Source organism: Rhinolophus hipposideros (genome assembly GCF_964194185.1).
Source record: "Rhinolophus hipposideros genome assembly, chromosome: 2".
NCBI lineage: Eukaryota > Metazoa > Chordata > Mammalia > Chiroptera > Rhinolophidae > Rhinolophus > Rhinolophus hipposideros.
Window position 1 is genome coordinate 40,697,172 of NC_138048.1, and position 16,195 is coordinate 40,713,366.

A 16,195-nucleotide genomic window follows, 5' to 3' on the forward strand; every position below is an offset into this window, starting at 1 on the left:
CCGTTTTCTTTTTCTACGAATCTAAATTAACATAAAAACTTAACAAATAGTTCCTTAACCTAATTCTAGTAAGCTAGAACATTTGAAATGTAACTTCAAACTTCGTATCATTTGAAAATACATAGGATTTGCCCTCGGAGCAATTGTACAAGCAACACACAAATATCACGATAGCATGAGCACGTTATAAAATGTGTTTAGCCTCATTCCTGGGTCTATTTTGTGTCTCCTAGGTTTATTTTTTCACTTAACTTTCTCACCTACTTCTACTTTGTTATCCTGTTGTATTTCACGTACAACCGTAAGTCACCTTATGTCCTTTTTGCAGTCAGTCACTCGCACCCTCTAAAAAACGAAAAAACCCCCACAAATTTTTGGAGAATTCCAAAAGCATTTTAATATGGCCTTCCATGAGGTAAGGTGAACAAATAAAATAATGGTTGTGACGAGTCCCTGGTAATATAATTAGTGGCTAAACTTTTGAGTTCCTTTGATGATCAGTTCTAATAGATAAGCAAGACAGCACAATCATGAGAGCTATAAACCTCGGTGTTCAGAAGTGGACTTACCTGCAACAGAGCCAGTAAGGCCAAAGTAGCCTTTGAGGTGCTTCATGGCTATTCCTCACCCCCACTCCCCATTTACCTGAAAGCACAGAATAGGTTTTTGGAAACCTAATTATTCAAGGCTTAATCTCCTTGTAAGTCATAAAATTACTCAGTTTTTCAGGGACCTACCAGCTTCAATCAAGAGATTACCTCTGCTTTTCAAGGACGGGACTTGGTAGATTTTTCTGGCACGTAGTCAAAGTAAAAAATTTAATAGTCAAATACTTGTCGATTAAATGACACAAAGCTACTATAAATGTTTATTGAACTGAAATGAACTGCTGTACAATGTTACACTAAATCAATGTTGCACTCCTGAATCCACCTGCTACTTGCATATCTTCCCAGACCTCAGGAGTTCCACTTAAAACAGCAGAAGAACACTGGACTAGGTTGCTACCCACTTAAAAGTCAAACATAGGAGCATCTAAACACCCATTAAAGCAAAAATGTCATCAATGTCATCTGTCTCCTTAATGGTTCCTAATATATTACGTTTGCTTATTTGCATCATTGTCCATGAATCCGTTTCATTTTCATTGCTTCCTGTAAGATTCTCATGAATTGGTTTCTCCTTAGTTTGTAAAACAGGATTTGAGCCTCTGCTACTCAAGTGCTGCGTACTGTTAGGGACGAGATTAGTTCTGTGAACTGCATGGTCTGAGAGTCTCTGTTTACTGGCATCTGTTGCGCTCTGAGTCCTGGCGGGGGCCTGAATTTCCTTTAAAAGAGTTGACTGCAGTTTTCTCTGTGGTTTTCTCTGTCTCAGTGAAAATTTATTCTGTGATCTTCTTTGTCTCAGATGATGCTTTGAAGTTTTGCTACCTGAGCCACGAAGAAGGCAGTTGCAAATAGACGTTTTTATGCACTCTAGTTTCTTGGGCAAACTTGAAAGAGGAGAGAAAGGAAAATCTTGAGATTCTTAAAATACAGAAAACATTCTCAAAAACTTGTCTCCTTTTTACCAACTTCATATAGAAAATGTATAATTTATCTACAAGTCCTATGCCTATGTACAACCCCAGAATCATAACAAAAGATAAGGAAATAGGAGCTTCAAACCAAACCTATGTTTTCAGAGCACAACTCCCCTCAGGGTGTATGCAAATGTGTTCCCATTATGTTCTCCAAGTAAAATAGCTCCCACAACTGCCTAGCAAGGTACCTGAATGGTCAGACACCTCCATACTTTTGTACCAGAACTTTTTCCTGGTAATTGCTAATCAGACTATTCATAATTCAATAGGAATGGAACTGGGGAGAGGATATATGACAAATAGGAAAAAATCTGCGAGGGTGCATTAGTCCATTTCTGGATACATAACTTCATGTTGCAGCAGGAAATGAACAAGGAAAAAAGAATGAAAGTGAAGAGGGAGTTTATATAAGAATGAGAAGACAGGGCTTCTGGCACAGACATACTGACAGCCTTAAGCTAACCAATGTGTGAGTCGTGTATCATCTTCAAGTGCGCTGATTACTTTAGGAGTTTGCTTCTGGATCAGGTACATTGCCACAAGGTACATCGGTACCTTGCTAACTGCCTCACTGACCTTCAGATCTCAAAAGATTAGCATGGGTCTGTACTTCCTACTCCAACACTTTCCCCTCTTTTTAAACGAACACAGAACTTTGTGGAAACACATTCTAATGTTAATAATTCATACTCTCTGTTTCAAAACTGTTCTTGCCTTAATTAAGTGATTTTTAAGTGGGGAGAGGGTAGGTGTATCTCCCAACTGAAATGTAAATAAAAGAATGAAAACAGAAGAATCAGGATCTGAACTGAGTTCTAGGTCTCTACCATCCTAAGCAAAATCCTCACTTCCTCATCTGTAATAATACTGCCTACCCCCTAGTTATTGTGGACACTAAGTACATTTGAAATGTTCTACAAATATATTACTGGAACAGCAAAACAAAGTAGTATGAAAGAGGACTGTGTTTTGTGGGGCACAAAATAAAGGTTTAACCAAATAAACACCAGTTTGCTATCCTTCTCATTAACTTTTAATGATTATCATCTCTGCCTCATTTACCCCTGACTTGAAACCCAATCTTGAACAGAAAACTCTCTCCATCAGATCCCTTTTAAATGGCTATAGGCCTTAAGGGACCCCAATATAAAAACCCAGCAATTCATTCCTTAGAAATACTGAACTTCTCCCACAACTTTTAATCAAAACTTGTTACAAAACCCTCACTATATATCAAATTTACTAAAATGGGAGTATCTTTTCCATAAACTTTAAAACAAAATTTGACAAATTTTAGACAGTGATTCATCCATGGGAACCATTATAGAGCTCTGAATAGATAGATACATGTCTATAACTATAGATAAGAAATTATGATGGACGCGCAGAATATTTCTTGAAGGATACAAGAAGAAAAAACTGGTCAGAATGACTGTCTCTGTGAAGGAGGAATAAGGATCTTTATAGCCATTTGTGCTGGAATTGTTACCATGGGCAGCTGTTATTCTTTTTTAATAAAAATATAAAACCCTAAAGTATCTAACTTCATGTGTTGTTTCAAGCAATATACTGACTGGCTCACAATCAAAGATGACCATCCTTAAGCATTTCTATGAATGTAAGAATCAGAGTAAAGGAAGAAATCAATACATAGAGAATCTAGCTCCTGTGCACAAACCTGACGCTGACCCGGAGTGCGGTGTGTGCCCCTGCAGGAGGCAGGCGCCTGCTTCTGCTCTCATATACTCATCCTGCTGCACTGAAGCCATGAACGGAATGGCCGTCTTTCCTGCTAAAGCTAGAGCTCTGTGAGGATTAGGTCTGTGTTACACAGGGTTGTGTCCCCACACACTCCCGATGCTTCTGAATGAATGGATAGAATGGTGGTGAAGAGTATAAATCCAATTAACCAAGTTTACTCTGTTCCAGTGAGAGAGCTTTGCCCAACAAAAGCAGCAAACAAAACTGCAGTTTGAGCAGATCCCACTTTTAGCCCCCCTCAGTCTACTGGACAAACCATTTTAAAGAAAGCTGACTTGAATATGTATACTTTTGCCCTAAAAGACAACAGAAAAAAATGTAATTTTTGTAATATACCTACCTATAACCTTGAGCTTCCACGTGTTTAAGCCGGTTACTTTTAAGAAGTTTGTTGCCCAGGAAGGAAGCCTGAGCCTTGAGTTTTTTGCTCCTGCACCACAGAATTGCCATTTGGATTTCTTCAGAAAGTTGTATGAAAGTCTCAGCTTCTTGGAATCTTTGCACAAAACTCTTGACACAGGGAGTTCCTATTGCTTTCTGAGAAGAACGTTTGGTTGCATTTAGTTGGGACTGAGAACCTTTAAACTCAAAGCTGGCCTCCTGAAATATGGAAAAGTGAGAAAAATATATTGGATTTGTTACTGACTTGTAATAAATGACAACAGAGAAATGATGACTCACAGACTGTCAAAATTTTTAAAAGAAAAACTTTTTCTAGCTTACTGTGCTTTCCTTTTGTCTTAAAAAACTTAATTTTTTTATCCACTACTCTAACACAAGTTTTTCCCCTCTGCTACAAGAGATCCCATCTATCGCTGAATTCAGTTGTACACAGGAAACAATGTAAATATTCTAACAATATCTATTTAGCATACACAAGAATAAAACTCCACGTTTAAATATTGATCAAAGCCTTTCTTGTGGGTAAAAACCAATGAAGAGCCCTTTTCCTCACTACTACTAAACTACCACAACTTGTTTCTTATTTCTATACCCTGAATCACCCTCCTCAGTTCATAAATGTTGCTGAAAATGTGAAAACAGGGATGATTGCTGAACATATATCAAAAACGGTTAACTGAGCACATTTCCAATTCCAATGCAACCATCTTTTCATGTGGTACCTTTGTCTCTTCACGCCATCCTTATGTATCAAGTCAAGTTTTAATTTTACCAGCTTTTACTGTTTATGAAAATATTCCTCCTACAAAAGACTGCTTCCATCCTTCATTCAAAGCTTACCTTCCTTCTTCCAAATTTCTTACTCTCAAGAAATAAAAAAGTGGAAAATGTAAAAGTAAAGACCTCTCAATACTTTGGTGATCAGTAAAATAAGTCTGGCCTACAAGCGAGCTAAGTATATTAGTACTAATTGCTAAAAATGTGGTAGTGCACTGTTGGTGGGAATGCAGACTGGTGCAGCCGCTATGGAAGGCAGTGTGGAGGTTCCTCAAGAAATTACGAATAGAATTACCATATGACCCAGCAATCGCTCTCCTGGGTATCTACCCCAAAAATATAAAAGCATTTCTCTATAGAGACACGTGTACGCCAATGTTCATTGCAGCTTTGTTTACGGTGGCCAAGACATGGAAACAACCAAAATGTCCTTCGATAGATGAATGGATAAAGAAGTTGTGGTACATATACACAATGGAATACTATTCGGCGTTAAGGAAAGATGATATAGGAGCATTTGTGACAACATGGATGGATCTCGAGAGAATAATGCTAAGTGAAATTAGTCAGACAGAAAAAGCAGAGAACCCTATGATTTCACTGATATGTGGTATATAAACCAAAAAGAACAAGACAAACAAATGAGAAACAAAAACTCATAGACACAGACAATAATTTAGTGGTTACCAGAGGGTAAGGGGGTGGGGGGTGGGTGATGAGGGTAAAGGGGATCAAATATATGGTGATGGAAGGAGAACTGACTCTGGGTGGTGGAACACACAATGGGATTTATAGACGATGTAATACAGAATTGTACACCTGAAATCTATGTAAATTTACTAACAATTGTCACCCCAATAAAATTAATAAAAAAAAAAAAAAAATGTGGTAGTGATTAGTCAGGGATAAGAGGGGTGCTGACCAAAACCTAAAAACAGGCGGACGGACTGCAGAAGTTTCAAGGGTCACAGAGAGCCATAGTTCTTAAAACAGAGTTGACAAAACTATTTTGGAGATTGGCATAATGGCAAAGAACAAACTGAAAAAACTGCCTGTGTTCAAATCCCAGCTATGTCCTGTATTTGCTGTGTGGCCTGAGCAAGTTCTTGTCCTTTCTACGCCTCTTATTTTCTCATCTGAAATATGAAAACAGTAATAATAGCACCTATCTCATAGAACTTGTGCGATAATTATGTGAGTTAACATATATTAATATAAAGTGTTTCAAACAACACCTGGCAAAGAGTAAATGCAATATCAGTATGAATTAGCTATTATTATTATTCCTCCCTTGAAACTCATGGATGTTTATAATGTAAATGCAAACTGAAATTCTTATAAACGTTCAAGAAAGTACTCTGACTTATTAGAAATGATTAAGAATTCTTAAATAGAATGAAAGAACCCCTGAACAAAACCAAAAAAAAAAAAAAAAAAAACAATTTTGAGAAAAGAGGGTAACAGAAGTAGATGAAAGAAGGTGACACTGACATACTTAGCTGTTGTTAGGTCCAGAACACACAGAATTTACAGACACTGATTAAGAAGAGGAATCATGTTAAAGCTTGAACCCTAACAGGAAGAAGGAACTAGCAGCTTCGTGACAAAAGATGAGGATGATGGTGATGATGATGATGAAAGTAGCTAATAACATCTAACACCAATTAAGTGCCTACCATACTCCTGACTCTGCACTGAATACTTTCTATGCATTAAAATTGGCACAACCCTCTGAGGTACATACTATTATTAGGAAACAGAAGTATGGACAGGTCAAGAAGCTCACACACGGTCACACAGAGCTAGTACAAACCAAAGCCAGGACTCAAACCATTTATGTCTGATTGCAGAGTCCATACTCTTAAGCTACAGTACAATCCACACCAATAATGGATCCTTTAAAATTCTAGCAAAACTCTTTAGTAAAATATTTCTGAAGGCATTCTTTTAAGTCAATTAACTGGATTCCCTCAAATCCCTTGGTGCTTCTATTCATTCAGAAGCACAGACTGAGAACTAAGATGGCATTAAGCTTATAGCTAGGTGTAAAGTAAATACAATGTGAGTTAGGTGCCCCTTTGTGCCTTCCACTTACTGCGTCAGGGGAACGCTCTGTCCAGGTGGCACCCAGACATTGACTCCCCAGTCAGCAGAAGTAAACTCAGGAAGGCCTTGCCAGCCCCCCTGGTTGAACAATAGCTGACCTGCCAGCGGAACGCACGAATAGGATCATGTAAGTTGCCCTGTGGCCATAGTAACCTCATGTACATTGTGAAACTGCCAGAATCATGTCCCCTGCCTTCTACCCTAGATAATTACCCTGAAACTTGTGATTCATTGTCCCCATGCTTGCTGATTGTAATCGCTATGGCCTAGCATTCTTTCCCGACTGGTAATCTATTGGGAAAAACCCTATATAATTAGTGTCCTGGGGGACCTCTAGTAGAAAATCTCCGATGGGGACGCTCGCTGGACACACCTGAAGCCAAGACGCTGTCTTGGTTGCCCCGCGCCCTGGAAACAAAGGGTGATGCTGTTTGTCTTACTTTGCTTTATTCTGTCTATCTTACTTATTGCCTCACTTAATAAACAGTGTTTTGCTGCCTCAACTCCGTCTCAGTGTGCATTGCGAATGCATGTTCGACACCCAAACTCTGTGGCCACTTAAAACGTAGCCCCTTGCTGCTACACTAGGTTTAAAAACAAAAGATTAAATCTCTGTCCTTGGTAACTGGCATCTACTCTATACGTCAGCAAAAATCATAAGCTATATCAAAATAAGCCAAACCTGAAGAGCTTTGTGTTTCAGCTGTTTGCAGAAAGCCCTCACATCAAATTCTGATGACTTTTCTGTAGAGATGAAAAGATCAAATTCAAAAACTTAGGCATACTATTTCAAATCAGCAAATTCTTACATGCATGACCGTATTTCCTGCCAAATTACTACAAAATAAGTAAAGGAAACAAGCACAGAACTATAAAGCAACAATAGAAGCAAACAACTTTAAATGCTCAAGCTTAGAAAACACAGGTATTATCATACCTCTCTAAAGATAATATGAGCTAAATTAAGGAGATGAGGAATTTCTTTCTCTACAATCCATAATTATCTTGTAATTTCAAGTTTTTGTTTTTTTAAAAAGAGTATGTGCTATTATATCAAAGCATTTTACCTTTGACGATTTTCTTTACTGGCTGTCCAAGATCCACATTACTCTGTACACTGGTCTTCATTTGTTTGGCTTTGTTGGAAATTCTAAGTAAAGTTTCTTCACTGCAGCTTGGTGATTGCTCTTTTGTTAAAAACAGTTTATTTAACAATTTACTTACTCCTTTAGCTGCAAAAGCTGTAGGCATTTTTTTCTGAAAGACCTCAAAATAGGGCAGTCCCAAAAATTCAACAATATCAGAAGGAAAGGTAAAATCTTTGAAGTAAGGCAATGGTTGAATCCTAGAGACCTCTTGAAGCAATCCAAACAATGGCTCATATAAAGAAACCAGCCTTTTTAAAACACCTTTATAGAGAACCCTAGAGAAAGAAATAGGAGCTCATGAGTTAGCCGGTAATTACAATTTGCAGATCACATAATAACCCTAACAATTCAAAGCTGAAAATAAATGCCTATCAATCTGCCACTACAGATTAAACAACATTATAGAACATATTTGCAAACAGCCACATTAGTTCAGCTCTAACAGAAAAATACAAGTTCAAACAAAATGCTACTTAAAACCAAATAAAGTACTATACGGAAATCTATCTCAAAGGATGTGCATCAAAATCTAAAGTGTGGTTTTGTTTAAGTGGTGAGATTTTACGTAGATTTCAGCTTCACATTTTTTCTATGTTTTAAAATTTCTTAAAATAAGCATGTATTGTTGTGATCAGCAAAAATTAAAGTTATTTTCATTATAGAAAAAAGTAATGACTGACATTTTAAAATATGATTAGTAATTTTAACATTGTTACCTCTAAGAATAAGCAGAATAAAAAACAAGATGATTGGAAATAGTATTTGAGATATCCAGGTTAAGACCTCAAAGCAAGATTTTTAATCTCCAAAGACAAAATTTTGTTTTAATTTTAATTCAAATTAGAGCTAATCATCCCAATTGTGTAAAATGGCCCAAAACAGGTCTCCTTCCAAATATGGACAGATTCCGAGTCCAATTATCCATCAAATAAGTTTCACAATATATACTGAGAGATGCAAGAGCAGGTCTCTTTGGTTTGCCACTATTACCAGTGTTCTTGACATCAACTAACTATGCCTCAAAAAGCAGGTGGCAGAAAAGAATCTAGAGCACATAATGAAGGTCACTGCCATTATGGCGGCCGGATGGCTCAGTTGGTTAGAGCGTGAGCTCGTAACAGGTTGATGGTTCAGTTCCTACATGGGATGGTGGGCTGCAACCCCTGCAACTGAAGATTGAAAATGGTGACTGGACTTGGAGCTTAGCTGCGCCCTCTGCGGCTGGATTGAGGAACAACAACTTGGAGCTGATGGCCCCTGGAGAGGCACGCTGTTCCCCAATATTCCCCAGTAAAAAAATTTTTTTTAATTTCATTTATCCTTCAATGCAGCAATTCTACTTGTAAAAAAAAGAAGAAACAGAGGCAGAAAAATCAAGTGATACAGCCTGCCCAGCAACACCTTCATTTTAAATGGGCCAATTACTGTATGATTAGCTACCATATTTTTATTCCAGTTGCTAATCTTAGGCATTCATTTGCTTAATCGTTTAGTGTTGAGGTGATCTCTTGGCTTCAGATTTAAAGTCTAATCTTTTGACATAACCATCAGCATTTAGCTTCCCAGTCCACCCCCAAATAAACTCTGATCAAATAAAGAAACGAAACTCCCGCAACTTCAGCATCTCTGGGAAAATATGAAAACCAATGAGAATCCTACGCTGAGTTAGAGATGGAGAAGAAATGAAAGATTTCAAAGGTGTGTACATACATACCATAATCTGCTCACCAGCCCAACCATCACAAGGTTTAAAATAATGAATTCTTGCAAACCTAGATGTTTCACAGTCAACCTGGATAATCAAGTTTAAGTTGGAAAACAAAACCAAAGTAATTTGGATTCTGTAAGTTACACTTATGAAAGAACTAGACTGGAAATAGAATTTTCTTAAAGGAATTAAAGCCTTAAAACATTCTATTTAAGTCATGGAAACAAAACAAAAAGTAATATACACTCTGCTAGAGCTCTCATAAGTTTAGTTTCGAAAGTTTAGTTTCTAAGATTATGAATTTCTGTCAGTGCCCTTAGGAAAACACATACTAGAGAGAGACAAGCAATCTTTGGCAATGGTTGTATTAGGCAATTCCTGGGAGGAAGCCAAGAAGCAAAATTTTAAGAATTCTCATAAGTTATATATAATTCCTACAGACCCTATAGCTTTCACACAGAATCACTACTAAATTTTTCCAAACAATTCCAATTCAGAAGAAGGTATTTCAGTTGATTCAAGGATACAGAAATGTCTTGCAGCAACAGTCCAACAAGCGAAGTAACAATTTGCAGGCTCCCAAAATCTTCATTAACACCAGTTCCACCACTGGTTGGCTGGGGATGACACATGTGTTGGTGGTTACAGGCAGCTTTTCACTTGACAAAAATAGAAAAGTACTTTCATTATTAAATATGAAGCACTTATATAGTTTCCAAGTGCAGACCTGCTTTAAGCTCAGTTCGAGGTACTTATGCCCAATAATGCTCACTGAAGTTGATCGACACTGATGCTTCAATATAATCTATCATGATCTAGATTTCAATTCACGCCAGTCCTTCCAGAAGCCAAAAAGGTAGATTACCACAAATACTAGGTGCCCCTTATTAAAAGAAAATTTGTATAGCTGAAGTATAGTTACATTCCAACACCAAGCAGAAAAAAGTCCACAGGGAGAACTCTCATTATTAAATTTAGTTTCTAAGGTTTAGTTTCTAAGAATTTCTGTCAGTGCCCTTAGGATAATACATACTAGAGAAAGACAAGCAAGCTTGCAAGACACTGGGTTTCCAACCCACCACAAAGCCCATCACAAAGCAACTGAACCACTTACTTGGAAGAAAACAACTCAGACAAATCTTGAATTGAACCGTCCAAATTCATGTTTTTCAAACGTTTTAAACATTGTTCAACCTGAAAAGGGAAGACTAGCTTAAATTCCTACACATATAATAAAGACAAGGCCACTGATGTGACCAGGAAAGCAAAGAGGTCCAAAATTTCAAAGTATGGAAATACACTGAATGCCACAGAATACCATTTTTTTTTTTTTTAAGGGTAAAGAAATCCATGACCCAAAGCAATTGCTTCTGGTTAAAATTTTAAAGTTTATCCAGCTAAACAAATCAGGAGCATCTTGTAAGCCAGGCTAAGAGGTCTGGTCTTTATCCAGGATACAATGGAGAACTATTAAAAACCAAAGCTGTGTTTTAGGATGATTAATCTGATTTTGGTTTATAGAGTATGCCAGAGTGTAGTAAAGATTGGAGGAGGAAAGATCAGGATAGCAAGACAATTAAAATTGACAAGGTCTAAAAAAAGAAGATGCCAGAACTAAAAGAAGGGACTAGATGCAGAGAAAGTTTTGACTCATCAATTGGATGGCAGAGCTACATAAAAGGAAGAAACAGAGAAAATGGAACACCAAATTTTTCTGACTGGATAATGATTCACAACTTGGAAACCAGTAGGAGAAACATGTTCAATCTAAGTTTGGTTTTGGAGTAAGACTCAGAAGGAGATCAAAACTGCCCAGAGAAGAAAACTTAGGGAAAGACTATGATCCTAGATCTTTTTTGAAGAAATCTTCATCTCTTTTGCCTTTAGTAATGCGGGTAGGAAATTAACCAGAGAGCATGAATCTATGAGATTAAAAACTGTCTTTTTTACCCCCTGTATACCTAGCCACCAAGCAGTGTCTAACACATAGGAAGCTACAAAAAATACTTGCAGAATTAATAAAATGAGTCAATGAATATTCATATAAAGAACCCAGCTTAGGAGGATCTGCTGTATGGTGTAGTCCCTAAAATGCAGGGCCCGATGCTGTCTTAAACTCCAAAAATTACATGAAACCACTTTATACAACTTGTTACATACCCATTTACTCTAATATATTACCGATTAGATATATATTACCCCACCATAAATATACCACCACTTTGTTCTTTTTATGATTTTAGGATTTTGATTATGCCCAGGAAATTATTTCTTAATCCAACACTTTGTCTTGATCAAATCACTGTATCTTTGAACTAGGCAAAGGCACTGTAATTTATTATAGATTGTGTATAATGAAGAAAACTTTTCATAAAAATTACCAACTAAAAAGAAGACTGGGAAGGAATTAAACATAGTTCTTTTCTAAACAAATTGTTTTTTGAAATGCTTTCCAAAAAAGAAAAAATGAAAGCCCACATGCAACTGAACTGAAGACCTATAAGAGTATTTACTGAATTTCCATAAATAACAAAATATTAAGTGGTAATGTGATCTCCATCAAGTAAACATGTTGAGTTTTAAACAAGGGCTCCTCCTTACCTGTTTGAGGGCCAAATGGGGCTTGTGGCGGCCCATTCTGTTGTGATTGCTGTAAAGGACAGCACATAAAACATCCGTTTCTGCATCTAAGGTTTGGCTCTTCAGTGACAAGGTAACAAGACAGCATTCTTTCATTACAGCTGCAATGCAAAGGTCTGAAGCAGAGAAGTTCAATACGACTTAAAATGTTTTTCTACATTAAGTATATTATATAAAAATACACTGAAAAAAGCATCCTTCCTTATTTGTTTTAAAGGAATCAAGAACAAATGAACATAATCAGTCAACTGTAAGGACATAATGATTCTAAGTATGTAAGAAGTTGGAAAGTGGTGACATAAGTCCGGAAATCAAGAGAATGTTAAACAAGTAGGTATATCTTCACATCACATTTCACCATGATTTTAATCTTTCATATGAATAATTTGCGGTCATTTGGTATACACGTATACCTTAAGTACCCTGAAGGTTCAGCACCTGTTGTATACTTCTCTAAATCCCCATTTTCTTATGCACATAAGCAAGGCAGAATGGATACATTCATGCTCTTCAAAGTCAAAGATACCGTAGTTGGGTACCATTTTAAGACAATACATTAAGAGAAACCAACTAGAAATTACATTACTTGATGGAAGTCAGACTGAACACAGGGTGAAAAGCATGATATAACAGTTTCCAAGTCGGAACAGCTAAGAAGTAAAAGATGGAGTTCAAGTGTTCTGTGTGGCTCTGAGGAAAGAACTAGCCTCCTAGATGGAGGTAACACAACGGCAGATTTCTACACAACATGGAGAACTTTCTTCTGTCCGAACTATCTGAAGCCAGAATGGGCTGCTTTGGGAATGGGGCGGTGAGGTGGTGAATTTGCACACCTAACAGGAATCTTGTTAAGGACTCTTTGAACAGAGGAAGAAGGAAGATAACCTGTAAACTGCATAGGATGGTTGGATGGGGAAGAGGATGTGATTAGATAGGTTATAAGTATTTAATGTTAATAACGATCATTTAGGTGATTAGTTACCTTATCAGGCACTACTCCAAATGCTTTTCCTATCACATTAACTCTTTCATTCCTCAAAAATCGCCCTATGAAGCAGGTACTCTTTTTATCCCCATTTGAAAATGAGCTGAGGGACAGAAAGGTTAGAAAAGTTTCAGCAAAGGAAGAGCCCGGATTCAATCCCAGGCGATGTGACTCCCGAGCCAGACCCCTAACGACTTCGCCCTCCTGCCTAAAGGCGCTAATACCATCATGCACACTCGTAAAACACTTGCCTAGTTTAAAAGCACTCTCCCCTGAATAACATCAGTTAGATCCTGACAAGCGGTGATGGGTAGGGAGGCCTAGCCCCATTTTACAAATGAGGAACCAGAGGCCCCGAGGGGTCGCGGCTGAAGCCCAGCGTGCCTCAGTGTCTCCCCCCAGCTCTTCAGAGGCAGCGCTGGGGAAACCGACAAGGTAAACAGGGCTCCTGGCGGCCACGGTGGGCACAGGCTTCCCCAGCAGCACTGCTCCCTGATGCCAGCTGCGTCCGCCTGTCTCCCCGAGCCCGGCGTGGGGCTGGGCTTTGGGCCCTGCTCGCTCCAGCCAGGCCCTGCGGTAGGCACATGGGTTCAAGGAGGGGCTGCGAGGCCACAGGCCCCGCAAGACTCCCTGGCAAACCCAGGAGCCCAAGCCCCTCTGCCTCGGCCAGTACCGCGCCCCTTCCCAGAGCCCCGCGGGCTCAGGAAGTCCCGCCCCCGCGCACATGCGCCGGCCCCGGCCTGACGCCACCGCCCAAACGGCTGCCGCGGTCGCGGGGCGCCTCACTCACGCAGGGCCGTGTTGGGGTTCTGTACTGTGACTGCGCTGCGGTTCCCCGCCTTAGGGATCCTCACGCGGTTCCAGGGCTCCGGGCCCGGCAGCACCACAGCCATCTTAGGAGGCGGGGGAGGGACTGGGAAAAGCGGAACTGGGCGTGACCAGGGAACCAACGAAGGGGGCGTGAGACATCTGGGGGTGGAAGAGGGCAAGGGGTGGGCCTGGGTGGGCCTGGGCGGGGCCGGGGGCGGGGCGAGGGGGCGGGTCCTTCACGGAAGCGCGGGCCCAATACAGTGGACTGGGGAGGACCCAGACTGTCGTCCACCCCGAATTACCAAGACTGGACGTGTATCGGAATCACCTGGGAAAGGGTTTTGGGAAAAGCTCCACGCGGGTACTACTCAATCAGAATCTCAGATGGGGCGAGGAATCTGAATTTTATTTATGTTTCCCCACGGGGTATTCTGAGACACAACCAGTACTTAATAGGCATTTTATAGTCATTTTGCAGATACTGAAAATGAGGCTCAGAGTTGAGTTGGTGCATGCACCCCCAACTCTGCCTCAGACTTGACGGGGGAAAAAGAAATAAAACGAAGAAGCGTATGCAGAGTGGAATTTGTAACACAGGAGTGATTTAATTTGAGATAGTCAAGGAAGTGTCCACTATTGTGGGGACAGAGTCCAAGAGAGCAGTTTCCAGGCTCTCGGCCTCACGTGGAAAAGTGCTGGCTTGGGTAGTAGATGGCCGTCGGCTGTTACCAGTTAGCCATTAGCCACTAATATAACTGCTGTGGCTGAGCTAGCAAGCGTGGATTGCAGTTAGCAAGTGGGGTTGGTTGGCAGAGAAGCTGATGGCAGGTTGCAGATAGTGTGGCTCCTGTTTCCTGTGTCTCCAGCCCAGCCGCCAGCGAGACTGTAGTCCTATGACTCCCCATCTATGGCTCCGTGGGTGTTCCATATTGGCCTCACCATATCCTGCGTTCTTATGCGGGGAGCGGGACCAGAGACCCTGCATGACCCCCCTCATGACAATCTTCAACACTAGCAAAACCGTGCTATCACATGGAAGAAACTTGGAAGTCTGCTGACTTTCTATCAATCCCATTCTTAGTATCCTAGAGAAGACTATCCCAAGCTCTGCTGATCCTCACCTCATTATTATCTTTCTAATAGTTCATTTATTATCAGCCACACTGCTGCCATCTTACTTAAATACTTAAGGCTCCTCCAGTGGTACATTGGAGAGGCAGTGAGTTTTGAAGACACATTGCCAAGGTTCTGATTATAACTCTGCCCGTTTACTGATTCAGATCTCGAGAAAGTTACTTAACTCCTCCAAACCTTGGTATCCCTATAAGCAAAATGAAGATAATAATAGTCTACCTCACAGAGTTGTCAAGTGCTTTAGAACTGTGCCTGGCATACAAACATTTACTCTTACCAGAATTGATATTGTTGATATTATTTCTAATGTTTAGTATAAGTGGTACTGCCTTATTGAAACACTTCCCATGCTCTCTATGTGTGCCTTGCGCTCACTAATTCCTCTACCTGGACCATCCTCCTGAAACACAATTTCCCTTCCTTAGCTCTGGTGTCATACCCTCTGGTAATTCTTTCTGAACATTCCACCCCCACTCCTTAAGTTAATACAGAAACCCCCACTATGTACTACGAGAGTGCTCTCTGTTGGCCTCTGTGTTAGGTTCTTATTACTACTGTAACAAATTATTCCAAATGTAGTCATAACAACACAGTTATATTACATTTCTGAAGGCCAGAAGTCCAAAATCAATCTCACTGTATTGACTGCCAGCAGGGCTGGTTCTTTCTGGAGGCTCTAGTAGAGAATTAACTTCCTTGCTTTTTTTAGCTTTTAGAGGTCACCTGCATTTCTTAGCTCATGTCTCCATCCTCCATTTTCAAAATCAGTAACATAGCATTTTCCAATCTCCCTCTACCTTCTCTTTCTCCCACCCTCCTTCCTGTCTCCCTCTTAAAAGGATTCTGGTGATTACATTAAGCTCACTAAAATAACCCAGGTTAATGTCCCCATCTTAGAATCTTAATCACATCTACAAAATCAGTTGTGCATGTAAGGTAGTATTAACATATTCATAGATTCTCGGAATTAAGATATGGATATTATTCGGGGGGAGGCATCTTTCAGCCTACCAAACACTCTCGCAGAATTTACCTCAGTGTATTAATTTGTGTATTTATATGTGTCTTCCAATAGCATGTGAGCTTACTGAAGGCAGTACTACTAATATAGCTTACTGATCTTTATATCTCAGTGCTTC

General features: G+C 39.6%; 2 protein-coding genes across 9 annotated transcripts in view; one reads left to right on the forward strand and one right to left on the reverse strand.

The window, feature by feature from the left end:
- Window positions 1–13,164, forward strand: part of GTPBP8 (GTP binding protein 8) — a 28,923-nt gene extending 15,759 nt beyond the window's left edge. Inside the window, exon 6 of the mRNA XM_081066905.1 lies at window positions 12,345–13,164. Within this exon, the coding sequence (XP_080923031.1) occupies window positions 12,345–12,381 (37 nt within the window). The 3' untranslated portion in view covers window positions 12,382–13,164. The remainder of the gene's footprint in view (window positions 1–12,344) is intronic.
- RMP64 (ribonuclease MRP subunit p64) lies at window positions 855–14,014 on the reverse strand. Of its 8 annotated transcripts, none has more exons than XM_081066838.1 (9): window positions 13,903–14,014; window positions 12,089–12,243; window positions 10,602–10,681; window positions 10,015–10,146; window positions 9,494–9,571; window positions 7,699–8,054; window positions 7,314–7,375; window positions 3,687–3,946; window positions 855–1,495 (listed from the first exon to the last, which is right to left on the reverse strand). In XM_081066838.1, the coding sequence occupies exons 1-9, from the start codon at window positions 14,003–14,005 to the stop codon at window positions 1,036–1,038; spliced, it is 1,686 nt and encodes a 561-aa protein (XP_080922964.1). In that variant the 5' UTR covers window positions 14,006–14,014; the 3' UTR covers window positions 855–1,035. The 8 variants fall into 8 exon arrangements, with proteins under 8 accessions (XP_080922964.1, XP_080922965.1, XP_080922971.1 ...); XM_081066839.1 differs by lacking the exon at window positions 13,903–14,014 and adding an exon at window positions 13,364–13,814; XM_081066845.1 differs by lacking the exon at window positions 13,903–14,014 and adding an exon at window positions 13,364–13,814 and having other exon boundaries at window positions 9,490–9,571.
- Between the last annotated feature and the right edge of the window lie 2,181 nt (window positions 14,015–16,195).

Excerpts from the sequence above, each read along its gene's own strand:
- RMP64 (XM_081066838.1), bottom strand. The coding sequence starts at position 14,005 with ATGGCTGTGGTGCTGCCGGGCCCGGAGCCCTGGAACCGCGTGAGGATC. Across the intron at positions 8,055-9,493 it reads GGGCTGGTGAGCAGATTATG|GGTTCTCTATAAAGGTGTTT; the intron begins GTATGTATGTAC and ends TTCTTTCTCTAG. Across the intron at positions 1,496-3,686 it reads GTGGAAGCTCAAGGTTATAG|TTTGCCCAAGAAACTAGAGT; the intron begins GTAGGTATATTA and ends TCCTCTTTCAAG.